Source organism: Nematolebias whitei, chromosome 6 (genome assembly GCF_014905685.2).
Source record: "Nematolebias whitei isolate Nwh7 chromosome 6, NemWhi1, whole genome shotgun sequence".
In the NCBI taxonomy this organism is placed as follows: Eukaryota; Metazoa; Chordata; class Actinopteri; order Cyprinodontiformes; family Rivulidae; genus Nematolebias; species Nematolebias whitei.
Window position 1 is genome coordinate 32,216,655 of NC_056503.1, and position 27,928 is coordinate 32,244,582.

Genomic DNA, 27,928 nt, shown 5'->3' on the forward strand with positions numbered 1-27,928 from the left:
CCTTTGTGCAGGACAGCAGAGCATGTTGTGCAGATCACAGTCATCTTGGTGTGATGTCAGTACCAATCAGGACTGCAGACATCATGTACTATATTCAATGTGACAGCTCGGGGACTGCCGGGGGCCTGCTTACTCACAGTCATCAGCCCTCCTCTTCATCACCGTCATCATTATAATAATCATCAGTGTCTATAAGCTTTTCTTTTAATCATTTTTTTAGTTCATAGTCCCACTTGTCACTCCATCGTCTTCTGTATTTTGCCTTGTCGGCAACATTTGTTAGAGTCAGCAAAGCCCACATCTGCCTCAGAGTGACCCCTACCTAACCTGACACTAGGAGCAGCAATCCAGGATCAGTTTATCCTCCTGATATCGTACAAAACTGTGTTCAATGACTTTGGATCGTTGGGTTTATTTTGCATTCAGGCACGTTTTAGACCATCGACCAAAAGTAATGCATCCAAACATCAATGAGGGAAATGTTCCAGGCCACCAGCAGAGCCCCGAGTAAAGACACGGACCTAATCCAGACCAACTGTATTTGACCTCTCACTCTCGTGGTACAAGCCTGCAAGGCAGCGCACAACTTTCGGAGCGCTCTAACCTTGCTCTGAGGGGTTTAATCTCCCCCGTCCCGCAACACTAATATATCTGGCAGCGCGTATTGGGGTTGGGGAAATGTCAACCTCGTGCGAAGCTGCCACGAGCTGTTCATTTTCAGCTGCTGGTGCCTGGAGTAAATAAACAGAGCTGCTCGTTTGCTGTGAAACGGAAAAGATGAGTTCATTGTTGTTGTGAGCGAGAATGAGAAGAGCTCCATCTAGTGGTGGGAGAGGGAACAGGATGCTGTCCTCAACGACAGCGTTCTTCCAATTTAAGTTTTATATTTTTCATCTTTTACTTACTGACAAGTTTAACCAATTTCTCATAACATGGTTTTTAAAATTAGAAAAGAATAAATATTAATAATAATAACGATGGTTCCTAAATCCTTTTTCATTAAACTATATCTCATCAACAGTTCATGTCTTCATCTAGAATAAAGGCTGCTTATTTCTATACTTGACTCAGATTACTGTATAGTGAAGAAATTATTTAAAAGTTCTTACTGATATAGGATTTAAGGATTCAGTTTTAAAATGTTCGACTGTATCAGTATGATGCTTCTGATAGTACTCACAGAAAGATATTTTAGTCATAATATAAAGGTATTCATGTCTTTTTGTTACTACTTAACTATTTAGATTTGGATCTCTTCAGACTAGAACCTAATTTTACACAACAGCTTGTATATTTTTAATAAAACAATAATATAGTCAATAAAATATTGACTTTTAAGAATGTGAATGTTTTTGTTCAGTGCCCTGAGAAGACTTCTGTTGTGAGATGATGATAATAGGCAGAAAATTGCATCAGCTTATTTAGTTTTTTGTGGTTGTTGTTTAAATTTGTATGTAAATCCCATATTATATGTAAAAATATAAAATTTTCTTCCGCTTTAGGAAAAATCATTCTATTTGTTTGTTGCATTTTTGTTCTGTTTCCAGCTTACATGAAGAGGCGGCTGAGCTCCCTGAGCGACGGGCATTCTGTGGAAGGAGCTCTGGTGGGGTCTGATTACATGCAGGGCTCCCAGAGCCCGGGACAGCAGCAGCTGAAGAAGCCCAGGGTGGTCCTGGGCCCTGAAGAGAAGGAGGCCCTGAAGAAAGCGTATCAGCAAAAACCCTACCCCTCCCCTAAAACCATTGAGGAGCTGGCCTCCCAGCTCAACTTGAAGACCAGTACTGTCATCAACTGGTTCCATAATTACAGGTCAGGACCTTATTTCCTGTTTATATAAATTGTTTGGTTAGGAATGTATTGGAAAACTCGTCAAGCTTTAGCTGGTTAAGTGACGTAGACTTTTCCACCAGGTCACGGATCCGAAGAGAGCTCTTCATAGAGGAGATCCAGGCAGCTGGAGGGGTGGTTCCTGGCAGTGAGGTGGGATCTCCTTCTCTTCGTGGGTCCAAGTCAGGAGAAGGGGACAGCTGCGATGGGACGGAATCTGAGGGAACAGTGGAGAGCCGCCAGGGACTGGGCATCGGTCTGGAGGATCACAGAGGAGCGTGCAAAGACCACAGCATGGAGGCTGAGTCAGAGGTCGGGGGCTCTAATAACTCCCCTGCCCAGTTAGACTGCACCACCTCAGGCTTAGCCGGGCCAGGCTCCAGCTGTGGACAAAGTGGACTGGGGCTTTTCAGCCTCACAGAGGCATCCTCCAGTAGCTCTGCCTCGAGTACAAACATCCCGGCCTCTGGCCCGGCCCGAAACCCCAGGGACAACAATCTGCGCAAGAAGAAAGCAGCCAATCTGAATAACATCATCCACAGGCTGGAGAAGGCTGCCAGTAAAGAGGACCCATCAGAGTGGGAGTTTTAGCTCCCAGTCTATCCTTCGTCCCTGTCCTCCCATAACCTCACGACCTCTAACCTTGGACCCCTCCTGCTCTGTTCCAGCCGGAGAGTGGACACAGCCAAAGTCAAGCTCAGCAGCCATTTTTATTATGGAGAAGCTTTCCAAAAAAAGAGGAAAGAAACAAAGAGTGGTTGGCAAAACCCTTAAAAAGAAGATTTACTGACTACATAGAAGAACAAAATAAGAGAGCTTAAGTGTCTCTCCTGGTTGTTTTAATTTTTTTTAACTGAGTTTTTGTTTTTGTACTGAGAAAAAGCACTTAGCCGTCCTGCTGGCCTCTGGCCCTGCTGTACCTCCCCTCTATCACCAGCCACTGGTGCACCAGACTGGTTAGTCCTGAGCTGGGGGTCTGACCCGCAGCTGGGGTTCGAACCTGGACTCAGTAACACAGGCAAGGCCTGACACAGCAGCTGTCACAGTGATAGACACTGATAGATGATAGAAAGAGACAGGAACTCTCTTACAAGAACTCTCACTTTGTTAAAGGAGATCTTTTCCGCTCTTCTTCTCACCTCCCAAGTGTCCACAAACCTCCCCTCACTCAGTGAGACGCCTCATTTTTCACACTGTAGAGTGACTGTTACAAAACCCTTTGCCTTTTTCACTCACTGCGTGCGTGTGTGTTTGCGTGATAGAGGTTGTGTCGGCGTGTACCTGTGTGTGTGCGTAATCGTCAAGCGTGTGGTTGTGTGAACCCCGAAAATCGGTGTGTTCTCTTCTCAACGGCAGCATGTTTTCCTTTTTTTTAATGTCACTCCTACGCTCTTAAGAGGGCAGTAGAAGGCCTGCTGGCTGAGGTGCCACAGTTACTGATAGAAGACAGATGAACTTTGACCTGTTGTGTCCCGTATCCTATCCTGCTGACAGCCATGTGATGGCCAGAAGGATCTTTTTAATTCCTCACAAACAAACGCACTCATCTGAAGAGGAAGGAAGGAACCCTCTTTTGCCTCCTTTGACCCTTCTTCTTAGGATGAAGGATGATCTCTGTTTTTGATACTGCAATTTGGTTGCCAATAAGAGATTGCACAGTCTATTGACTCTAAAGAGTTACAAAATAGGGAATTTTAGGAAGCATTTTTAATTAGTACAAAATAAGAGCAGAAAATAAAAGACTTAAGTTTAAAAAAAAAAAAGAAGAAACGGTAAATTAGAGTGGAGTAACGTTGCAGCACGATGGACTCATGTAGTACTGTAGCTGTCTGACATGGTGATACTATACGTGTCTCTTGTTTTTATTTTGAGTTTATACTTTTTTTTTGAGGTTGTGCACGTCACAGCTGTACCCAGCACTGGACCTGCTGGGCGGTGTGCACGTCTGCACCGCTGACAGAAGCTCTCTGTTCACAAACATCTTTTTATAGGCTAAAATCAGGAAGAGTGTGTGTCCGTGTGCGTCTTCTTTTGTGCGTGTGTGCATTTATACTGGCCTGCATGTAAATCAGGGTTGAGGTCAATTCGCTCAATTTAAGACGTAGATTTTAAAGACTGAAAGAAATAAAAGGAGGGGGTTTCAGCAAACGAGTTGCTGAACGCTTCTTATCATTTTAGTTTTTCTGCTGGTTTGCTGTCGACGTGAGTTCACCCCAGCCCTGGTGCGAGTCGTTTCCACTCTCCTCCAGTCTTTCCTGTACCCAGGGGTGTGTGTGTGTGTGTGTGTTTTATTTTGCATTGAATTCTACTGTAAACACTACAAACTTTTTAAGGCATATCACTTCCTCCCTGTCCCACACAAACCCTCAGTGCCTGTCAGCCCACTGCCTCCCCCTTTTTTGTGTGCGATTCTGCGTGGATGCACGTGCACGCATGCCTGTCAATACATGCGTGTGCACACGTGTGTGTGTTTGAGAGATCAAGGAGTGTTTGTTTCCAATGAGTGGGGTCATATTTCTACTTGCACACACTACTAGTGCACAACTGACACCCTTCTTTAAGCTGTTTGATGCGTTACCATTGCATTAATAATTGTCTCACAGAGTAGTGTAATACTATGATTTACTGTAGCTTGGTTTTATTGCATTTATAGTTTGGTTTTTATTCTGCTTATTTATAGGTGCTGTATTTTTTTTTTCCATTTAATGTCTTATCATATGAGTTGTCTATTTTTTAAGGGATTATACTGTTCCTGAGGGCAAGTAACATTTTTATTAGACGTATAGACTGCCGGCAGTATTGGTTAATATTTACAAAGATGTACTAGTTCTCATTTGTTTGTATATTCATGAATCCTAAAGTTTAGTGTCATTTCAAATAGCTTTGAAAATGTGTTTGCTACACTTCATGCTCCCATAAGCGTAAAGCTCTCACCGCAAACTGCTATGCGCTTAAATTGCTAGCTAGAGAATCAAAGGACATATCAAGATCAGTGAACATGTTTTATTTTGTTTTATTATTTTTTCCTGCTTTCTATTCTCGGATCGTGTTGTATCGTTTCTCTCGAGCGAGCCCGACGCTGCCGCTCCTGCGGGGCGCGCAGTTTTATTTAGCCAGACGTCGCCGTCGTCCATTAATCACACCGACATAATTAACCGCTCCAAATTTACACTCAAATAGGTCAAATGAAATTACCTAAACTTGAGAACGCGTGCGTGTTAACTTGAAAGAGGTCATATCTGCCAAATTGAGATTAGAGAAGTGTACCAGCGAGCAGGTGTGCTACGCCATATCGAGCAGAGATAGCCAGCCTATGATTATGCAGAATTTCTATTGCAGTTCGTAACGAAGCACTTATGAGGATCTTTTTATGACTCAGCCTCGGACAGGGTCTGTAAACACTACTACAGAGTACCAGCCCAGGATGCTGGGACGTGGCTGCCTTTTTTCTTTCTTCTTAAGAAAAACAAAGTGGTTGTAAACCAAGCACAGACTCTTCTCCACGTCCTAACACTAAAACTGAAAACGTAAGGTGGCGTGTCTGTCCAACTCTGACTTCAAACTGCAGACAACACAAAACGCTCTCGTCCTGTACAGTTGTAGATACTCCGAGACGTTCTCGGGTTTTATTCAGGCTCCATCCTCCTTCACTGAAATCTTATTTTTCCTAACGTGTCCGTAAAGTTTCTCTTCCGCAGCTCCCAACAGGACAACCACGGCGTGTTTGATGGAAACGAACAGCCGTGTTTAACGTTCAGATCGTTTGAAACGAAGGCGTGCTGCAAAAAGAAGTAAGTATTTTACCTGTTGTAGCTAGCTCTTTGAATGACCTCAGTTTGGATTGATTTATTTATTTCTGTCTGGATTAACGAGCTGACGGCTAGTTTGAGTGAAGCAGAGTCCAAAGTGAATCGTTGCTCTTCAAATAACTTTATTTAAAGACGTAAAGCGGCTCAGATGAACGCCTTCTTTAGCGACGTGGTTAAAAATCAAACGTGCACGTTAATGTCTGCTCGTTCATAGGCAGAGAAAGAAGCAACATTAAACTTTAATCCTAAATTATGTTTTTTAATTTGTTGAAAACCTCTGATGGTTACCATCAGGGGTTGTAATCCCACCCCCCTGCTATGAGGGTCCTCAAATAATCTACAGAAATCAAATTACGTTCAACACAATTATTCCTAATGACAGGTTTTTATCATATTTGTCACAAAAAGAAAACCACTAGTAATAAATTCACGGTTAAAAAAAATCATCCGCTGTATTTGAGCTCTTTGTTTATTAGGTATATATTCATATTTGTACATAAACCAGTGATAGTTGAGGTAACGATGTCAGTTTATAAATACAGCACATTAAAAACAAAGTGAACCAAAGTGCTTTAAAATTTAGTCAAACTAAATGTTGAAATGCAACAAAATATATGAAAGACGCATTAAAAAAAGAGAAAGAAATGCAATATATTCACATGACTGACTGTATCTCTGCACAGATTTAAAATCATTTCTAAAAAAAAAGTAATTTTTGTCAGAGATTAAAAAAACAACAACTCAGCAATGCAGTCCGTATAAGCCTTTTTTGGGGGAGTAACAAAAATGTAAGAGCTCATGTTTTATTAAAATGCCTTCATATAAATCACTGGTAATAACAATTGTAGTTTTAAGAAGCTTTGGTCTCGTCCCCACTCAAAATGCAACCCCGTTCCTCCAAACTGAGGTCATTCAACGAGCCGTCTGTAACAGGTAAGATGATAGCTGCTCTGAACGTCTCAGCAGAACCCCTGCTTAAAAAGATCTGCCTCAAACCCTTGTCCCATTTTTTTTTTTTTAAAGCCAGATCCCATTCGTTCACCGGAACCAGCAAGATCATCAGATTTGTGCCTTTAACTGCCAAGCAGGGCACCAAACTAGTGATGTCTACAGTTTCAGCTGATGTCTTGCGCCTTGGTTCCCCCCCCACCCCCCCACCCCCCACTCCTAGAATCCATGTTGGTACTTAAAGGCCTCTCGGCTCTTTGGAGCGAGGGGCTGAGCGTTGGAGAGCAGACTTCAAGCGTACCCCAGCGACTGAGCTGCAGTCCCGTTTCAGTCCAGGTCGTATTTCAGGCGGTTATTTTTATATTTTGTCTTGGCCCCGCCCCCACTGAACTTCTTATGCTGTACATAAACTGTCAGCGAACAAGACCAGAGCGTGGAATGAAGGAGGAAGCATGCAGAACACAGCATACACTGTAATAACACTGAATATCTTCACAGGGCATTTTTGTATTTTTCTTTATTTTTCTGTTTATGTCAGGTTTGTTGTGACGATGATAAACGGCACTACAGGTATTGATAATGACGCGTGCCAATTCTGTTTTTTGGGAAAAGAGACGTTGTAAATACGATCGATCGATCGCGTAGCCGATTGATCTCGCTGTTGTCGCGGTGCAGGAGAGTAGAAGAAGAAGAAGAAGAAGGGACGATTCAGGACTTTTTTCCATGATCCACAGATATTTTTCTACAAATTTAAATCAGATGATTCTATACACTGTTGAATAACATTGTAAAGGTGTAACAGATGCTGTATATCATATCAATGTTTTCTGAAGTCGTAAAAAGCTTTACTGTATGATCTGTCGTAGTTCTTCGTTTGACACGTTCGTTGTGATGGAAGCCCGAACAGCAGCACTGGTCACCATATTCAGGAAAAAAGAAAAGAAAAAAAACAATTAAAAAAAAAAAAAAAAAGATAAAAGAAAAACCTCAGATGTTTTTTGTAATACTTTTAGAATATATCTTATGAAGTGGGGTTTTTGTAAGGAAACACTTTCTGAATCAGCGGTGCTGTATGCAGAGCACACAAACATTTACACACAAACGCAGCACAAAGAAATACACTCGTCCTTTTTACCCCCCCACATCACGACATCAGCTTCAGTTCCAAGTCTTAAGCCATTTTATCACCTTCTCCTACGTCCTGTTTAAACGGAGGTCATCTCAGGCGACTGACTCGTTTCGTCCCGTCGACTCGTTCTTTAGTCGAGACTCGCAGACGAAGCAAAAAAGCCAAATAGTGATGAAGTCGTCCGCTTGGGTTGGCGGAGGGGAAAGGGTCGGTTTCCTGCGTTTCGCTACCTAGAGTCGTTAATTCTGTTGACCCGTTAGCCGGAACCTGGTGTGTGTAGTCTGACAACCAAATGGCCTGGGGAGATCTCCACCCCCACCTCCTCCCTCGTTTGGAAAGCTTTAAGATGCTCGTTGAGGCTTTAGAAAACTTCAGTGTTTCTAGATGATTTAGTTTCTCCGACCCGTCATCATCAACGTGGAAGTAATAATTCATCACTTCTCCCACTGCTTATTTTCTGTGTGTGTGTGTGTGTGTGTGTGTGTCGTACAAGAGGCTGCATGACTGTAAAGGGATGTTACAAAGTTTTTATTTTGTTTTTAAGTCTGCCTTTCGGGGTCTCCCTTCTTTTTTTTTTTTGTTTGTTTGTTTTGTTTTTGTTTATTCCCTCATGTATCATGGTTTCTTTAGCCTTTCTATTTACTAAACGTATCATGTTGTTTGTTCTTAGCACTGTAAAACAGTCCCTTCTACGAACATTGAAAAGCAATATCACTGTATGAAACGTTCACGATGTATTTGTTATGATTGACATTTGATTCATCATCATTATTATTATTATTATTATTATTATTATTATTATTATTCACATGCACCCTAGGTGTGATAATTGAAGTAAATCTCTTTTATACAAATACTAAAAGTGTGCTTTTGGTGTTTTTATTTTTCCTGGAAAATGTTATTTTAACACGTGACTTGTCCAAAAAGAACGTATTCTCAGAGAAAAGAAGTCAGTCAGAGCTTGTTAGGGTTTCAATATGATTCAGTCATTCACAGCTTCTTCAGGTGAGTCGTCTTAAACTAATATTTGAATTTTACCAGCGTGAGAAAATTAGAGAGTTGATCTACAAATGATCTGTTCTCCCCCGCAGGCCGCTACTCTGAGCTTCAGGTGGAGTTTTCAGCCGCGGTGCGAACCAGCGCCGAGCAGAAGGAGCTGATCGTGAAGCTGGAGCACGACCTGAGCACCATCCAGGCCTTGTCCTCCCTCTCACGCCCCGATGCAGACGGGTCGGAGGTCGTCAACATTCCAGAGCCCATCAAAGAGGCCACTGAGATGTTTAGCGGTAAGTCCCAGGATCGACTAAAGATGTTCTTGTTTGAAAGTCAGCGACGAAATGAAAGTTATTTGGGAAAAATCCGCATAAATTGTTTTGTTCATTTTTGTTTTGTAGATCAAAGTGTTTTATAAAACACTCCTGAGTTAAAATGTTGCTGATAAATTTGAATTTATTATTATTTATCGATTATATTTAATTTTATTTTTCAGTATCAAATGGTCCAAAATGTTTACAGTTTAATAAAGGACTGGGTTTTTTTTTTTTTTAGGCACATTGATGCACTTTAACTTGTTTCTGTTACAGATTAAAAAAAACCCAAAGTTAATAAAAGTTATTCTTCGTTGTAAGTTGATCTATATATATTTTTTTTCTTTAGTCTTAATAAGGACACAGTGTTAGGCAGAGGTGTAATTATAACAATTTTATAGACTAATGATTCTATTTACAGTCGCAGTGGAGAGTTTGGGGGGGGGGGGGGGTTTACACTAAACTCTAGCGCAATTCGAGTACAGTGTGAATGCAAGCAGACCGGGCATCTCTCCACAAGCAGGAAGTGGAGTACAATAACAGAAATAATTGAGAAGCACTGCCTTAAATGATGCCACATTTCTAAAGAAAATGCATTTGTGGTTCAAGCAGCAGAGTTGAGTATGTGCAGGGTTCTGCAACCTTTAGGAGCAAAGGAGCCATTTCTGCCCTTTCGTTCACTAAACTAAACGTGTCCAGAGCCGCAAAACCTGCTACTATTATCATTATCAACTGGTGGCCCATGGGCCACTTTAAGTTTGGTAGAGGGGGCTTTTCTGGCCTGTAGGTGTGAAATTATAAAACTAAAAACATCCAATGATTGTTAACATTTATTAATATTTTTACATTTTGAGTCAAAAGAAAAGACTTGATTCCATCCGTCCAGCTATCCATCATCTTTACTCGCTTTTTTCCTTTTTGGGTTGCAGGGTTCACTGGTGCTCATATCCAGGTCGCAAATCTAGCACAGAAGACTGGATTCTTGTAAAAGAAAAAAAATATTATTTTGCCAATTTTTAAAAAAACTAAAACAATGAACAGTTCAGGCTTATGTGTTTTTTTTTTTTAATTATTATTTATTTTATTGTGGAGAAATTGAGTATCCTGTTTTGAAGAAATAAAGCATAAAGTTAAACAGAGTATAATTTACTCTGTATTAGTACTAGTATCCACATATTTGCAAAGGAAATGACAGGAAACTGCTAAAACTAGTTTTGTTTGTTTGTTTGCGGTATAACATCCTATAAAATTCAGTTTTCATTCATTCAAGTTTATTTGAACAAGGACAGCACATTAAACAATGTTACATGTTAAAAACAAAAACGTTGGTTACGTACTGTAACCCCAGATTCTATGAATATAGGCGTAGCCCTTTAAGGCTGTCGCTGATGGTTTATCCCGTTATGCGCAGCATAAGCACTGAAAAAAAATTAGTCCACGCCCACCTGCTGTGTGGGCCCCACCCGGTCCGTATAAATTACGTTAAGAGCGGGAAATCGGCTCCCAAAATAGCTTTTTTCTTCAGCCATTTAGGAGCCAGTGAGGCCCGACGCTTAAAGGGCTACGCCTATATTCATAGAATCTGGGGTTACAGTACGTAACCAACGTTCTATTTCATATAGGCTTCGCCCTTTAAGGCTGTCGCTGATGGTTTAAGGGCGAAGCGGATGTGGTCCTCGCCTCACTGGGTCCATTCGAACACAGTAAGAAGCGGAAGCTTGCCCAAAAAACGTCTTGTCACTCAGCTCCCCGTGTGCATAAACTACGCATCGCGTAATTAAGTGCCATGCACAGACGCATGTTGTGTAACTATGCGTTCTGACAAACATGAATACCCCGGAAAAACTTTCAACGGGAAGAGGAAGTTTAAAAGAGGGGGGGAGGGGGGCATGAACCAACTGGTTCATGGCTGAACAGTATAAACAGATTAATGTCCATGAATTGATCAAAAATCAAATGAACTGATTGTTAACAATAATCATGAACTGATTAGTGACAATAGAACCAAAATCACAGACACGACTGTGACTGAAAACAACATCTCACACTGTAATGCATGCAGACAGAAGTGAGCTTAAACAGAGTTCCATGAGAACAACAATATTCATTCTGTTAGGGCACTAAGGACAGAATGTGTCATGGAACGAGCCGTTACATCACGTAGGTAAAAGCGAATAAATGAGCAGGGTGTTGACCATGCAGCCGCAGTGCAAATGTCCTGCATTGACATACCATTATGCAGAGCAGTCGAAGATGCGATACCCCTGGTCGAGTGTGCTTAGAGGTTGACAGGAGGCCCTAAATCTGATGCTCTGTAGGCTTCAGAAAAAGGCCTCACACAGCCAGTGTGACAAGCGCTGGATGGGTAACGGCGACCTGCAGAAGCATCTCTATAATGCACAAACAATTGTTGAATTTGAACGCATTGCAGCTGTGCGCGTTACGTAACACGTCAACGCCTGCACCGGGCAAAGAAGATGAACAGATGCTTCCCCTTCTGATCTGTGGGGGAAAAAACCCCTCCAACGACATCACTCTTGATTTAAAAGAGCTCGTGATGTTTTAGGCATAAAAGCTGGGTTGGTCTTAAAAACAGCTGAGCTGCCCGTCAGCCTAATTCTAAGGCATGACGAAACAACAGAGAGGGCAGATAATTACTTACCCTCTTAGCGGGTGTTAAAACCAGCAGCAGGACTGTTTAAAGAGACAAGAATTTAAATGAAAACTGATCCAGAGGCTCAATTGAAGCTTTGATCAGGGCTCGCAGGACCAGCGTTAAATCCCACTGTGGAACAAGTGGACATGAAACAGGCCTACATCTCTGTACACCTTTTAGAAACCGCTTCATCAGCGGGTGATTAAAAGCTGTTCTGTCTCCAAACCCTTTGTGGCAGGAAGAGATGGCTGCAACGTACGTTAAAGCGTACTGAAAGCCAACTCCCTATCCATCAGGTGTTGTAGAAAAACAACACGCTGCCTAAAAAGCATGAAGTGGTCTCTAAACCTTCTCTGTACACCAGCGCTGAAAAGCCGTACCCTTGATGTGTACAGAACTGTGGTAGATGCAGCACGTGAATCTTGAATTGTGCACACTATCTCCTGAGGGAGACCCATCCTCTAAGTGGGACCGCTCAGCGGTCAAACCCACCGGTGTTGACCTATTTCTGGGTAACTCTTGGTCGCTCCTCCTGCCTGAAGGAGAGCATCCTTCCTCCACGACAGTTCCACGGCGACCCCACAACAGACGTTGCAGGCCTGGGAACCATAGTGCGTTCACACGCCGGGAGCCACCAGGAGAGCTGTCAATCCCTCCTCCTGAACTCGGTTCATGGACCGTAAAAAACAGAGGAGGTGAGGGAGAAGAAACGCGTAAAAAGCGTTTTGGGCCACCGACTGTGAGCAAATGCGTCCCCCCCCAGCGATGGATCGTCTCGCGGGCTCAGGGAAAAAACCGTAGTTGACATAGCGCGTTCTTCTCGCGTCGCAAACAGGTCCACAGCTGCTTTGCCAACTTCTGCTGTGTCTGAAAAACATCAGATCCGGATGGAGGATCCGGTCCACATAACGTGGGCCGCCCTTGGACGTCACATCAGCCCCTCTGTTCAGAAACATCGGATATGTAAACCGCTCTAATAAAAGCAGGTTTGATGAACCCAACTCAGTAGCTTCCGCGCAATGTGTAACATCTGGGCTGAACGCACACACCCCTGGCGGTTTATGTACGCAGCAGTCATCATGTTGTCTGTGTGAATCAACACGTGTTGATTCTGTAGCACGGGAGCAAAATGTTGAATCACATTCAGCACTGTGCGACACTCCAAAACATTGATGTGGGCTGATGTGCGGTGGGGCCACAGCGCCCCTACTGCTTGAGATAGGCATGTCCCCCCCCCAACCTGACAGAGACGCGTCCGTGAAGACTGACACGTGACGTGGGTCTGCTGACGGGGACTCCCTCTGACAGAGCCAGGGTGTTTCTCCAGTGTCGGAGGTCTGCTCCCATGGAGGGAGGGACAGTGATCATCCGTCTCTCTTGTTTTACTGGATCCACACGCAGACGCGTAAACCACCTCTGGAGGCGTCTCATGTGTAACAAACCCAGCGGGACCACTGTGTGAGCTGATGACGTCATTCCCAACAGCTTCATGACGGAGACAGCTGTTACCACTTTGCCAGGTCTTACGTGGCGTAATTGGTTTTTAGAGTGTCGATTCTTGTTTGTGATAAACGAGCCGTCATGGTAATTGAGTTTAATTCCACTCCCAGATAACAATTATCTGGGCCGGGAAAATCGAGCTCTTCTTCCAGTTATGGCGAAGCCCAGATTTAGCAGGTGTGATGCTAACACCTGAGCCTGTATCAATGCTTCCTGTCTGGAGTGAGACAGGGGCAGCAGGTCGTCCAGGTAAAACAAAACTCTCATCCCTGCTTGTGCAGTGGATGCAGGGCTGTCTCCACACACTTTGAGAACGTACGAGGCGCGAGGGAGTACCCAAAACAGGCAACCTGTTGTACTGGTACTTCATCCCTTGAAAGGCGAAACGCAGAAATTTTCTGTGTTTTGGGATGATTGGTGTGTGAAAAATAGGCATCTTTTAAAACGATGGAGACAACCCAGTCGTTTCCTGGATGTTGTCCAACAGCTGTCTGTTCATCAACATGTGAAAAAAATCTGTTCATGATCGCTTTGTTGAAAGCTGACAGATCCAGAATCGGTCTCATCCCTCCGGTCCTTTTGGGGACCAGGAAGTAGCGTGAGTAAAACCCTGTGTTTTCCTCCTCGTTGGGAACTCTTGAGATTACACCTTTTATCAGAAGCTCTTGGACTTCTGCATTTAAGGCTGAGACTTGGTCTGGTGATGACAGGACCGTCTCTATAACTCCTCCGAACGGAGGGGGTCGGGTTGCAAACTGCAGCGTGTAACCCTTGCATAACACTCTGTCCATCCATCTGTCCGGTGAGCATGTTTTTAACCACTCTGCGTGACGTTCGTGGAGTGGACGTGCGTTTAAATGATGTGCCGTGTTTTGAACGGATGTCGTCCAAACCTCCGCCTCGACCGCCGTCATGCGTCGCGGAAATGTTTTCCGCGTGACCCAAGGCGAGGCTTTCTCGAAAGGGCTGTTCTGCGCGCGCCCGTGCGCTGTGACTGGATCGCGGACCAACCTTCATGTCCGGGCGGGGCGGTGTGTGCTGAGGCGAGGCGTGTGTCAGCTGATGTCGAAGTGAAGGTTGTGAGCCTCGCGGGAGCGCACGTTTTCTCTGGAGGGACGCGCGCCGCTCTCGCTGAGGGCGGGGCCCGTCATTGGATTCATTCAGCTGTCTCACGCTTATGCCGCCGTGAGCTGCTGATCGCTGAGACGCGGTGGATGACGGCCACTCGCGTTCATTCAGGAGAGGCGTGTGTTGTTTTCGCTGAGAGCAGGGACCTCCACCGAACCCGGCCTGCGGTCCCACATTTATCCCGATGTGGGCCGGTGAGCGCCGGGCAGCTGTGCGTGCATCATCGACACAGTGCCGTTTTGGATGGAAGCTGCTTGTCTCGCTCGGGAGCGCGTTAACACCGTTGGGAGGTGATCGTGCGGGTCTGATTGACAACAAGTTATTTCGCTTACCGTGGTGTCACGTGAGCGTCTGGGCATGTGAAGGAGCGGCGGTGGATTTTAAAAAACCTTTATTTAAGGACACCGGCTCTATGAGTGGAGGATGTGTGTGTAGCGGCTGTGAGCTCATCCGAGCTTACAGACTGGCTAAAAACAGGCATTTTGATCTTTGAAAAATCATTTATTCAATTCCTGTGTCATTTATACACACATCCTCCGCAGACCGTCATTTCTTAAAACTTCTCCCCCGTGAGCCCTGTGGTTTGTTTGCTCCGAGCGTCATCTGCAGGCGATCTCTGGGGAAAACGCTGAAGTGCAGGCTGCCGGACTGAGGAGGGGTGGTCTCTGGCGGGCGGGGCTGGTGGTGGAGCTGGGCGAGACGAAGCTGCTGCTGCCGTGGAGCGTCGATGTTTCTGCCTCTGCTTTCGGCGGTCTCTCCAGCGGGCTGGAGGACGGAATGAGCCGCGCGGCTTGATGAGATGGCGTACAGCTTCCGACGTCTCCTCCGACTGCTTCGAATTCGTCAGCATGGACGTCAAGCTGCTTCCGAACAGCGCGTCCGATGAGATGGGGCCCTCCATCCGGTCCTTGTGCAGCTTTCCCGGCAGCAATGGAGAGTGACGGAGCCAGTTGGAACGTTGGATTACCGTCATCCATGCTACAATCCTCGACAGGCAAACCGAGGGAGCGGCGCACATGTTGAGGGTGGCGTCTGCCGATTACACAGGGAGCTCTTTGTCTCCTCCGGCAGGTGAGAGGTCTCTAGCCTTTCGACATGCTAAATGCTAGCAGCGCATGTTGTTGCTAACTGCGGTTGCCTGAAAACACGTCGGTGGGCTCGATTGGAGAGCTTTGGTCGCCGTCTGGTTCCTCCGGAGGGACGGGACGCTGCTCCGACCTGGACAGCTTCGCTCCGGAAGCTTCCGCGAGGCTTGGCTCCAGGGGAGGGAACCGAGGAATAGCGTCAGTTGCCTTACAGAAGGAGTTCTTTGTCTCCAAGGCAGGTCTGCGGCCTTCAGACCCTTGGACATGCTATATGCTAGCAGCGCACGTTGTTGCTAACTGCGGCTGCCTGGAAAACACGTCAGTGAAAAATAACCTTTCCGCCGATCATCCGAACTGGCGGGAAAAGGCGAGGGACGTAGAAAAAAAGGTGTCCCTTCATGTCAGCCTCCTCCCGGGTTCCGCCGGGCAACCCCTGAGGGCGCTGTCGGCCGGGAGCGGTGAGATCGCCGATGCGAAACTAGGTGGGATGGGGTGAGCATTCACTCAGCCCCCCTCCACCTACACTACGCTCCCCGGGAGGGAATGAGCAGCGGGGGCTGCAGCTGAGCACACCTTGCCCCGGAGGAACCATCCGGTTCGCCCCGAGGGTCGGCGATAAGAGGAAAAAACACAAGATGGCGTTGTCCAGCGTGTAATGACCTGTCACTGGGAAAGTTCCCCGACGCTTACCTTGGAATAAGACTGCTGTCATCTTCTCCTCGGGGAGGAGAACTCACCGGACGACCGGAGGTCGACTGCCGGGCCAAGCATCTTCCGCAAAGGTTGGTCATTTACACAATTTATCTTCTTTGTTCTTCTGACAGTGCTATATTAGCTCGCTGAAGAAAAAATGGGAGCCGATTTCCCGCTCTTAACGTAATTTATACGGACCGGGTGGGGCCCACACAGCAGGTGGGCGTGGACTAATTTTTTTTCAGTGCTTATGCTGCGCATAACGGGATAAACCATCAGCGACAGCCTTAAAGGGCGAAGCCTATATGAAATAGAACCGTTGTTTTGTACGAAGGTTTTCTAGCCACAGGCTCATTTGCAAACCCAGTCCTTGGTTGGACTTTTATATAAAAACAGCTAAAATAAAATTAAAATGTAATTAAAATTAAACAGTTCCTTCACACACATGCCTGCTCCTCCATCCCCATGGGGCTCGGTGTTCACAGATTTGGTTTTGTTTCAACCATTTTTTCACCTGGGAATAGATCTGTTAATGTTTTTATTGCCTTTGGTAAACTGTTCCAGATATGAGGAGCTTTAAATGAGAAGGAGCATTGACCAAATGATGTTTTGTATTTTGCAGGTTTGCAGTCTCCATCAACTGCACCTTTTGTTGCAACTCCTTTGCTGCTGACTTTTAAAACCATTCTGCTCACCAGCTCTGGGACAAGACCATTAATGCATTTAAAAGTCAATTTTAAACAAGAACATTTAAAAAAATGTCACAGCTTAAGAAATTATATTTCTCCAGTATTTTACACTGGTGCCACTTCAATGTTTTGTTTTGTTTTTTGTCTTAAAACTTCCAGTCCTTGTGAATACAACATCCTCATAGGTTTTAAAGCAGATTGAGTTGCTTGGCTCCAGACAGTGACACACTATGAGAAATGAGACAGAATCATGGCATCTAGGTACAACTGAGCAGATTTTCCACATAAACATGATCTTTTCTGTTAGTTTTGGTCAAAGCCTGAAAGAGCCGCTGCAGAGGGACCAAAGAGCCACAAGTTGCAGATCCCTGAGTATGTGGGATGCACCCATGGAAATCTTACTGCTAAGGTCAGATGTATCATACTTCTATTGACTCTTGTTTTGAGCTTCTGGTACCTCAGGTGCTGATAATCTGGGGCCTGATTGGCATCTGGTTACCAGCACCTATGAGCAACCAGTGACAATCCAATACATCTCTACAGTCAGACCAAACTCCTGGATGACAATGCTTGACCCCACAGGGTGGGGTTTATCAGACTACCACCTGATTTTGGAAGTGGAGAGGATGGAGCCACCAGTCTGTAGTCCTGACCTCAACCCCATTGAAAACCTGAAGGATCAGCTGAAGCAGGCTCTTTGTTTTATAGTAACTATCATAACCACATTGACTGACATACAACAGGTTAAAGAATGAGATGCCATCCCACAGCAGTGTGTGACCAAGCTGGTGAGCAGCATGAGAAAGAGGCTGTTGTGGCTGTGTATGGTCCTTCCACATGCGAACAAGGATCCTATTTGTTAAAATTGTCAATATGTCTTATTTCTTCAGACTTTAATCGTCCAGTCCAATAAAGAAAACCAAGTGTCAATAACAGAATAAGTTGTTTGGTATAGAAGTTTTTTTCATGAGCACAACCCACATACTTAACTGCTGCTCAACCTACAAATGCATTTTACCAACAAATGTGGCACCGTTTAAGAGTAAATAAACAGGTTTTACAACAGGATAAGATTTACTGCCAAGAATCATTGCTACAATAATCAACCAAACCCTTATTCCTTTACTGTTTGTGCTCAGATTATACTAGTTTCACATTTGTATTCATTTGATTTAAACGCAGTCATGCTGTGTGCAAATAAATATAGCATTCTGCTTAAATTCTGTTAGCAAAAATAATGATCTTTACAAGTTCTTATGACGGGAGCTTTGCCGCCTTCTAAAGTGGGGAGCTGAACTAAAATGTCAACAAAATCAATCCTGCCGGGCAAAATGATTCTTAATCTTTATAGACGTATTTATACCTCACAAAAAAGGTTTATCCACTCTGATATCGAAGAGTAACGACTACGTAAGTAAACTAGATTAGCCGAAGCATGGTTGAGCCAACATACATTTTTAGAAAGCGGTTATCAGGAGGACAGAGAGAGCCACTTAATCTGAGTGGGATTAAAGTTACTTCATGAACTTTGCTGCTTTTACACCATCGAGCCCCGAAGAATAGAAGGACGAGCTTTTCAGAGTGCAGAGCTTATCAGTGGAAAGTAAAGCCAAACGCCAAAAGCTCTAAAAAAAGACAAAAACAGAAAGATCTGACCTGCAGTAGAATGGTCCCTAACCCAAATCCAGATTTACCAAAGCAACTTTAACGCTCCTTAAAGAAAAGGAAAGGTTGTTGTAGAAGAGTTAAACCACTCCTGCTCAGCCTGATTCATGCCGTCTTTGGTGACTGGCTCTTTAATATTCAAACTGATATTTTTAAATTCATCGTTTAAATTTAAATCAGCAGAAAAACAGAAATTTGAAGCTAAATACTTTAAGAGGATTTAGAGTTGATCCTCCGTTAACAAGGAACCAGTTAAAACGGTAATTTTCACTTTTTTTTTTTCAGGAACTGGTCCAGTTATTTAGTTTAGAGGTTCGCTCTGAAAGCTCTGTTTTCTCAGTGCTGCGTGTTTTCTCGGCAGGTTCAGGTGTGAGCCCCCAGCCTGAGCTCCCCCAGGGCCAGATGGACTCTCTGCTCTCCATCATCTCCAGCCAAAGGGAGAGGTTCCGCTCCCGCAACCAGGAACTGGAAGCTGTGAGGCCACACGAACACACGGCACGTTTTCCTGTTTGTCTCTTAGAGGAATGAGCGTCATGTGTGTGTGTTTGCTCTGACCTCCTCCCTGCAGGAGAACCGCTCCGTGCAGCAGACCATGCAGGCCCTGCAGAACGAGCTGGACAGCCTGAGGGCCGACAACATCAAGCTCTACGAGAAGATCAAGTTCCTGCAGAGCTACGCGGGCCGAGTGCGTGTGCACGGACGACACGTGGCGTTGGGCGTTTTGTTTAGACGTTGACAAACTGTGTGTCTGTCATGTTGTAGGCCGGCGGCAGCGACGACACGGTGATGCGCTACTCCTCCCAGTACGAGGAGAGACTGGATCCATTTTCTTCCTTCAGCAAGCGGGTACAGAACCAGCAGACACGCCTCGCTCAGCTCGTTATCGCTCACCGCCCAAAAGGCGAACGGTGGGCGATAACGTTTTTGTCCGTCTGTGTATGTGTGTTAGTAAAATAGCTCATGAGCTCGTGCACATATTCGACTGGGAGTCTAAAAATAAATTGAGCTTACTAAACGTTTTTCTAAAAATAACGCAAATTTGATGTTCGTCTACAGCTGATTAACGTTTGAAGTCAACCCAATTCAAGATGGCCGCCACAGCTAACTGACTTTAGCAAACGCATTACTTGCTGTAACACTGAAAATACCTATCTTGAGCTAAAACATGTGACCCGCGCAGCAAAATGAGTCCAGCTGCAGTAAAATAAACTAAAATACTGATTTTTACTGTGAGGTTTGAATAAAGTCCATGAAGACGCCACCTGAACCTAATCCGTCTTCTCCAACACACACAACAAATTCACAATAAATTTAATTTGAAATTGACCATTTTTCTCTGCCAGCTGTTGTGGCTCTGGGAAATCCCTTCATATAATGTTTGGCATCATTGTGAAGCTTCTGTTTCCCTTTTTTTAATTTAATTTTTTCAAAATAAAGGGCTGGACTTTCCGATGACGTGGCTCCAGACCGATAATTGAGTTTGAAAAGGTTCGTGTAAACTAAAGTAGTAGCTGAGAGTCATTCCCAGCACGGACTCTAGAGAGACTTCCAGATCGTGTGATATAAGGCGGCAGCTTTAAATACAATTTTTATTGCAGCAAACACAAGATAAACAAATCAGTCACATTTCTTTTAAACTGTTCATCTTAGAAACAGACATTTATGTGTAAAATAAATTGCTTTATTCTATATTATTTGTTTTATGACCTGTTGGTCAGGTGATCAGTGTATTTCTATCTGGTTAAATAAAAGTGATGCTGATCCAACTTCAGTCTTTTATAAACTCAAATCATCTTATAAATTATGAAGATAAACTAGTCTCAAAAGTATTGTAGTCATACAAGCAGACAGAAAGATTTGTATTCGTACCACAAGTTTTACAAAATGCGCACTACAAGAGTCACAAATACAGTTTTTCAAATGACTCAAGAATATTCTGTACTTATAAATGATTAAATCTTATCAGGTCGACTGTGAATGTGACGTGCGAGAATTTCTTGCTGCTCCAGATTCACAAAGGTAATGCTGCGTTCAAGGCTGGTGAAAAGCTGGGACATCTGAGCTTTACCAGATTTATTGATTTATTAGAAAACATATTTCTAACTTGGCACAGCAGCTCATAACCCCTTTATTAAAACACACGTGCTTCCATTCATGGTACTGGATTCCAAAAAATGTTAATTTTGTGAACTGACCAATTAAACAACCCAAAATAAAAACGTTATTCTTCTTGGGGAAAATTTATCTGGGAAAATATAAAATAAATCACTGGAAATTTGTATTTTTCCAGTAGTTTTTCCACAAAAAGCATAACATACTTGTTTTTGATTATTATTTTGGCCGTACTGTCCACAAAATGAACATTTTCTTGTGGAAAAACTACAGGGAAAATAGGTGGTATTTTTTGCGTAAACTTCCACATTTGAAATAAGCTACTCAAAATCGTGAGATATTCTTGCTGTGTAAAAACTACCGGAACAATGTATTTTATGGTATTTTTTAGCAAAGGACCTGTAAATATCTAAAAAAGTTAAATCTGGTCCTCTGGACATTCAAAAAAACCAAAACTCATCTTTCAGGGATGAAGATGTTCACATCCTGGACAGAGAGGAACGATGGTTTGAGAGAGAAGTAAAGGAGGCCATCTTTGTGAAAAGAAATCGTCCATCATTAAACAGGGGTGGAGGCCTCTGGGTTCAACTGTCCCCCTCTTACAATGCTGTGATTGCTAGTATCACTCAGCCCTCTGTGAACAGTAAACAGCCATCAGTGTGCTAATGATCCATTGTTAGGCTGATGGTCCTTCTTGAGCATGTGATCAGCTGGTTTTGGTTGTCAGCAGCAAACTGGTTGATCCACTCTGAGAAGGTGCTATTTAAGAGACTGAGCTGAAAACAGCACCTCAGACTGAGGAAGTCTCTCGGATGAGAGACGAAACGTTTCTACATTTTTTTGTTGATTTGCTTTGTTTTGTTTTTTTGAATGTCCAGAGGACCAGATTAAACTTTTTTAGATTTTTCTACCTGGATTATTGAGCATGCATCAGGAGACCTGTAAATATATTTTCCGGGTTTTAATCAAAGGAAGAACAATAAGCAGTACAGTAGTCCCTCGGTTATCGCAGGCATTATGTTCAGGACACCCCCGCGATAGATGAAAAACTGCGAAGCAGGAACACTATTTATTTTAGTATTTATCTATATTTTAAGGCTTTATAAACCCTTCCCACACTCTTGCAATGCTCTAAACTCTTAAACTTCCATCATTTTAACACCAATTGTTGCTTCTGACTTTGCATTGTAAAACTTTCCCTCCATTTCAGCAGAAAGCAGCAGCCAGAAGCACTGTTGGCTTCTGGGTAGTGTAGTTCTTTTGACCTGCGTTACAATATAAGCTTATTGAAAGAAAACTACATAATGGCGGCGCCTGTCCGAAGTATTATTTTTTCGTTAACTTTTTATCCCGTACTGTCCCAATCACGTGAGTAATATTAAAGTTGACAATCATGCGTCATGTACAGTCTTGCATTGAAAAACCATAAAAGAGCGAGTCTGTGAAAGTCGAACCGCGAAGTAGCAAGAGACTACTGTACGCTTATAAATCTTGTACACTCGTGCGACTACTTGTCCTCATTTCTCTTCGTTATGAATTGACTTACAGAGCTAAAATTTTGTTTTTCAAGCCGTGACCGTGTTTGTGTTTGTCTGCAGGAGCGTCAGCGCCGATACCTGAGCCTCAGTCCTTGGGATAAAGCCACTCTTAGCCTGGTGAGCCTGGAGCTCCCTCAGATGCGCCGGTGTTGAGTCCAAGTCCAGCCCTGAAGTCTTCTGTCTGTCTGTCTTTCAGGGACGCGTGATCCTCTCCAACAAGATGGCCAGAACCATCGCCTTCTTCTACACCCTGTTTCTGCATTGTTTGGTCTTCTTGGTGGGTTTTCTGTCTCGAATGTAACTCGTTCTTTATCGCTGAAGTGACTGGATTCACCTCTTCGTCTGGGATTTTCCAGGTGCTGTACAAGACGGCCTGGAGCGAGAGCATCGGCAGAGACTGCACCGCGTTCTGTGCCAAAAAGTGAGTTTGGATCAGAACTGAGAGGCAGTCGTTTCTCAGGCTTATTAACTTAATCCCTCTTTTTATTTCCCAGGTACGCTGACCACCTCCACCGCTTCCATGAGGATGAGCAAAACCTTTGAGCTGTCCTTCGTTAGCATCTGCACAATCCCCGAGCATGCCGTTCAGGCTCATTTGTTCCTGTTGTATCTAAATTCTCCATTAGGGGGCATTTTAGTGCATTATTTAAAAAAATGGTTATTTGAGTAGAAAGGAGGTTTAAGTTTCTAATTTCCTGACCTAGTTATATTTTAACTTCATGTTCTTTTTGCTTTTGGGACAACAGAAACCTAAAACACAATAATTATTAGTGCTCTCTGTGTTTAAATCTGATTTAATGAAGAAAATTTGTTTACTGCACCGAAGTGGACCAGGATACTGGTAGTGTGGTTTTGATTAATTTGTTAGATTAATAATCAGTAATGATAATGATGGCAGGTCAACAGGGTGTGGATTAAAGTTAAGGTGGTGGGATTAGTGCAGAAACGGGTAAAGTAAAATTAGATTAATGGGGTTGATTATTGATCAGAAGGTGCAGTTTGATTGTTTTTGGTTTTGAAGTCGACTTATTGTTACTGAAAGAAGACGAGGTGGTTCTGTTGGTTTACAGTTATTAAATCTCACATCTCAATAAACTTTATTTCTGTGCATGTTTACCTTTTAGCCCTCTCTCTTCTGTCTCTGCAGATGTATTCAAATAAAGACTATGCAATCATTTTGTTTTGTAGTATTTTCATCTCAGACATTTATTGGCTGATTGTTTCTGTACAGGTACTACAAACGTAAATTCGGGATTGTTGCATTTAATTTTTATTTTATTGGAAATGTGGTTGTTGTCCTGCTTTTAGATCTGATTAAACAAATTTGTTCTTTGAGGTTTTTAGTTGGGGGAAAGGTAACAAAATATTTTAACCTGATGACTAATTTGTCAAAAAAGAGAGATCGTGTTTCATAAGAAAGAAAATAAACACGTGGATTGTGATGTATTGTTTATACAGTAGTCCTTCGTTTATCGCAGGGGATCTGTACCCTGAAGACCTGCGAAACGTGAAAAACCTCAAGTAGGAATAGTACAAGTAGTAAGTAGTAGTTTATTTTAGACGTTTTAAACATCACACACTTGCAATATTCTAAACCATGTTTTTAAACTAAACGCTCTAAAAGAGCACAGCATGTCATTATTTCAGCTCCCTGCCTCCAGTTGCACTCGGCCGCTCCCACTTCTCCGCTCTGCACGGAGATCAGCTGCAGGAGGAAGCTTCTCCCACAGATGTGAGCTGCACACAGATGCTAAATAATTTAAAATAATTTATTTTAAATTAAAAATTCCATGCAGATCATGAGGCTCATCCATCAATCAGCCAATTGTGTGTCATGTCCAGTCTTTGGAAAAACCACGATGGAACGAATCCGCGAAAAACGAACCGCGAAGTAGCGAGGGACTGTGCAAGCAAATAATGTTGAAACGTACAAAAAAAATCTAATGTCTGTGATTGAATTCAACACAGAGAAATATTCAGGTGTGATGTACAGTACTAGGCAGAAGTTTTGAACCACCACTAAATTATTTTAAATTGGTCTTTGGTCCCAAGTTTTTATGCAGGAAGATTAGGGCCAAAAAAATTTAATTTATTTCCCGAGTATGTTTTTTCTCTCCTAATTTTTTTTTTCCTCAAATTATGAGAAAATCAGAATTTGGAGGAAAAGTCTGAATTCGTGAAAACATTAATTTTTGGACAGTGGCACTAATTGTCTTCCGTACACTGGCAGTGCAACTTTTCAGAAGGTCTTTCAAAGTTTTTTTTTTTTTTTTTTTTTCTTGTACTTTCTGTGAAGTCCTGGTACCGGACTGAGACAGCATATTGTTTCAGTTTGGGCTTTAAAAAGATGGGAATGTGTTACGCTAACCAATTTATAGCAGACAACCAGCTGGTTTTAATTTTTGTTAAGAAGCAGGAAAAAGACCAGCAAAGATCTGACAGCATCAGCCCATGTCAAGTTTTTAGCTAAAAGCTCTTTGAGAATCACATTATTGTTTCTAAAATATTTCTTTGAATTATTAAAATTGTAACTTATTTATTTTAGATGATGAACAAATGTGGGAACAAATTATTTGACTACAGTAGTGGCTGGTATCAAGTATCTAGCAAGTTGTGTGCAACTTGTCTTTTCTAATAAAATTGTCCAACATTTCAGATTAAAAGTGTTTTTCTGCTTCATAGTTTTAGTGCCAACACGACACTGGTTCAGCCCTGGAGTTTATCATCCTTTTTATATTTGATTTATGCATCAAAATTAAATGATAACTTGGTGAGAAAGCAAACAAAGACCAACTTTCGGTCTTTGAAAGACCTTCAGAAGCACGTAGTTCAAAACAACCGTTTTATTTTACTACACTGACTTAAAGAAGCTGAAGACATCGATCTTGAGGGTTCATTATTACCGTGTGAACATGTAGCCAATATGTTTATTGTGTACATTTCTGACTGCTTGGAAACAAGACAAAATTAATCTATTAGTGAGTTCTGTTTTAGCCTCCAACACATAATGAGAGACGTGGGAGCAGGTGGTGTTCAAGTGGAATGTGTCACTGATTAAAGATGACCCTAGTGTAACTTTTATCTTTAAATACAAATTTGGCAAATAAAAAACAAACGTGACAGAAAGAAGTGAATATCACTAGCTATGAATAAAGCTTCAGGTCTGCTTCAATTATTCTGCTTAAATATTTGAACGTTTTTCTATTGAAATGCAAAAATAAAATAAGTCATTATTCCATCTGTTTTACAGACGTTGAGCTAAACCTAGGTTCTCGCCCGGGTAGATAAGTCATCCCATACTTTTCCTTGACTAGCAGTATAAGTATACTTTACTTATAGTTGACCAGTATAAGTAAAGTATATTTATACTTTGAGACATCACATACCAAGACATCATTGTAAAAGAGATTAATAGTCTCTGGATTTCTTCCTGGTAAAATAAAGGTAAAAATAAACCACTCTTAGTTAGAGTCCCATACTTCGAGTCACCCCATACTCATTATTTCAAGTCATTCCATACTCATACTTTGAGTATTCCATAGGCCAGTGGTTCCCAACCCTGTTCCTTGAGGAACACCATCCTGCACATTTTAGTTGTTTCCCTGCTCCAGCACACTGGATTCAGGGATTTAATTAGGTTCTCTCGTTATGCAGAAGCCTATAAATCACCCATTTATTAAAATCTGGTGTATCTTAGCAGGAAACAACTTAAACATGAAGGATGATGTTCCTCAAGGAATCCCTGCCATAGGCTACTTATATTTCGAATCACCCCATACTCATCTTTTGAGTCATCCTGTACTCGTACTTTGAGTATCCCACACTTCGAGTCATCCCGTACTCATGGCTTTGAGTGCTAACAGATGGTGGGACATCTTTGCTTCAAACTTTATCATGCGAGGTGCAGGTGATATGCATTCCTTCAAGGACTGCTACAATCATGCCGTATAATTTGAGTTAATGATTGACCTTTGACCTTTTTTCCTGTTTTAACAGCTGACTCAAGAAGAAGAAGAAGAAGAAGAAGGGGAAACGATGGAGTAAGGTCTGAACCATTAAGAAAAACATCCTAATGTGCTGATCAGGGATTTGGACCTCCGTACTCTCACTTAAAGCTGCCCCCATTCCCCACAGACCTGAGCTGGACTGCATAATTCATGAGAGACCTCCTCTCAGCCATTAAAGCCTGGCAGTCCTCTTCCTCCTGCACTTTTCTCTGCACCTTAAACTTCGTTTTGCTTATCAATCAGAGCAGACTCTGAGCTATCTCAGCACAATTACAGCCTCACAGTCACCTTTAACCCCAGACTCATCTACACACACACACTCACACGCACGCACACACACACACACACACACACACACCTGTCACACACACACACATCTGTCACACACACACACACACACACCTGTCATTCCCATCATTCTTGCATCTATATTCCTTATCTCGGCTTCTCCAGCTGCTCATCACCAGCTGAAGCCTCCATCCTAGGTCTTAGTGAGCCTTAACTAATCTGAACGAGTGATTTGTTTAAGTAATTGGACAAGTAGGTTTGAATACAAACAGGAGAAAAAACAAAATTTAGTAGAAAAATGTCTTTGTTTAATGTTGTTTAAGTGCTTATTATTTCACAGAGTCAGAATGTCATTAGGCCAAAATGAGCTGCTGCAGAAATAAATCTGTTTCAAACCAGTGACAGGTTTGAAATGGAAAGATGTGAAACATCAAGTGGAAAAATATTCTAAAGTCTCTTCCCAGGAGAGACTCCCCATTGAACCACAGGAGCTGCAACCACAAAACAAGACGCCAACAGACACCTGCCTGTGAAACTAGACGAGAGGAACTTTTCTGATGTTTGAAGCATCAGCACTTCTGCCCTCGCTCACTTCATCTTCTTCAAACGTGCAATTTAATCACAAGAGTTTTTAAAATCAGGACTGTTAACTCGTATTATATTTAGGCCTGAAGCTCTGAGACAATAAAAATCTCACCAACTGGGAAACTTTGACTCGTTTAAATGTTTCATAGACAGATGGTGTTATTTAATTTAATGCATGTAGATGATAAATGTCACATGTTATGGTTTTGACTTGATCTTAAACAATATTTAACTCTAAAACTAGTTTTTCACACAAAAGGCAACTTTATAGATTTTTATCAAGTTGGCACTACCTAGTGGACTAACATGGTCATAACACGTAAATCAAGAATTTGAGAAGTTTGCATTTTGTGAAATCCACTTCTTAATTAATTTTTTTAAAGTTAAAATAGATGGCTTAGACAAAGCAGCGTTTAATACTTTATATTTTATTAACAGTTCAGTTAAATCAACAACTTTACTGCAATCGTTGTTCCTGAGCTCTGCAGAGTAACTTTTACTGAAAGATCATGAATTCTGATGTACTGCGTCACTATTTATTTACTTTATGTTGTCTTATGTAATCTATGACTTGTTTGTTGCATCATTGATATTTTATTAATGGATGACCATTATCCTAGACTAGCTAATCAAAAATAAAACAGTTTTGAGGCCCAAACTGGGTTTATTTTGGTGTAAAATCTCACATCAGAATCATTGTTTTTTTCAATAAGACAAGTTTTAACAAAGTTTTGGAAATACACACATCAAGGTTCTGTTTCTCAGACATCCCTGATGTCTCTGATTTATTCGTGTTTACTGAAAAAATAACAAAAAGCTCCATAAATATGAAACAGTCAGACGTTTTGCCTAATGGTTTCACTGGTTCCTTTAGTTTTAATAGCCTGATGTTGTTACTGCAGAGAACGGGTTGTTTGGTTGGTCAGAGAATTTCCTTAGCAGCAAATGCCAACCTGCAT

The 27,928-nt window shown here is 42.6% G+C and overlaps 1 protein-coding gene across 1 annotated transcript in view; it reads left to right on the forward strand.

Moving 5' to 3' along the window:
• Positions 1-23,264, forward strand: part of cux1b (cut-like homeobox 1b) — a 78,504-nt gene extending 55,240 nt beyond the window's left edge. The window contains exons 15-22 of the mRNA XM_037677522.1: positions 8,808-9,002; positions 18,801-18,913; positions 19,008-19,124; positions 19,202-19,285; positions 22,150-22,206; positions 22,286-22,366; positions 22,446-22,510; positions 22,584-23,264. Of these exons, the coding sequence (XP_037533450.1) occupies positions 8,808-9,002; positions 18,801-18,913; positions 19,008-19,124; positions 19,202-19,285; positions 22,150-22,206; positions 22,286-22,366; positions 22,446-22,510; positions 22,584-22,632 (761 nt within the window). The 3' untranslated portion in view covers positions 22,633-23,264. The remainder of the gene's footprint in view (positions 1-8,807; positions 9,003-18,800; positions 18,914-19,007; positions 19,125-19,201; positions 19,286-22,149; positions 22,207-22,285; positions 22,367-22,445; positions 22,511-22,583) is intronic.
• The last annotated feature ends 4,664 nt before the right edge of the window (positions 23,265-27,928 follow it).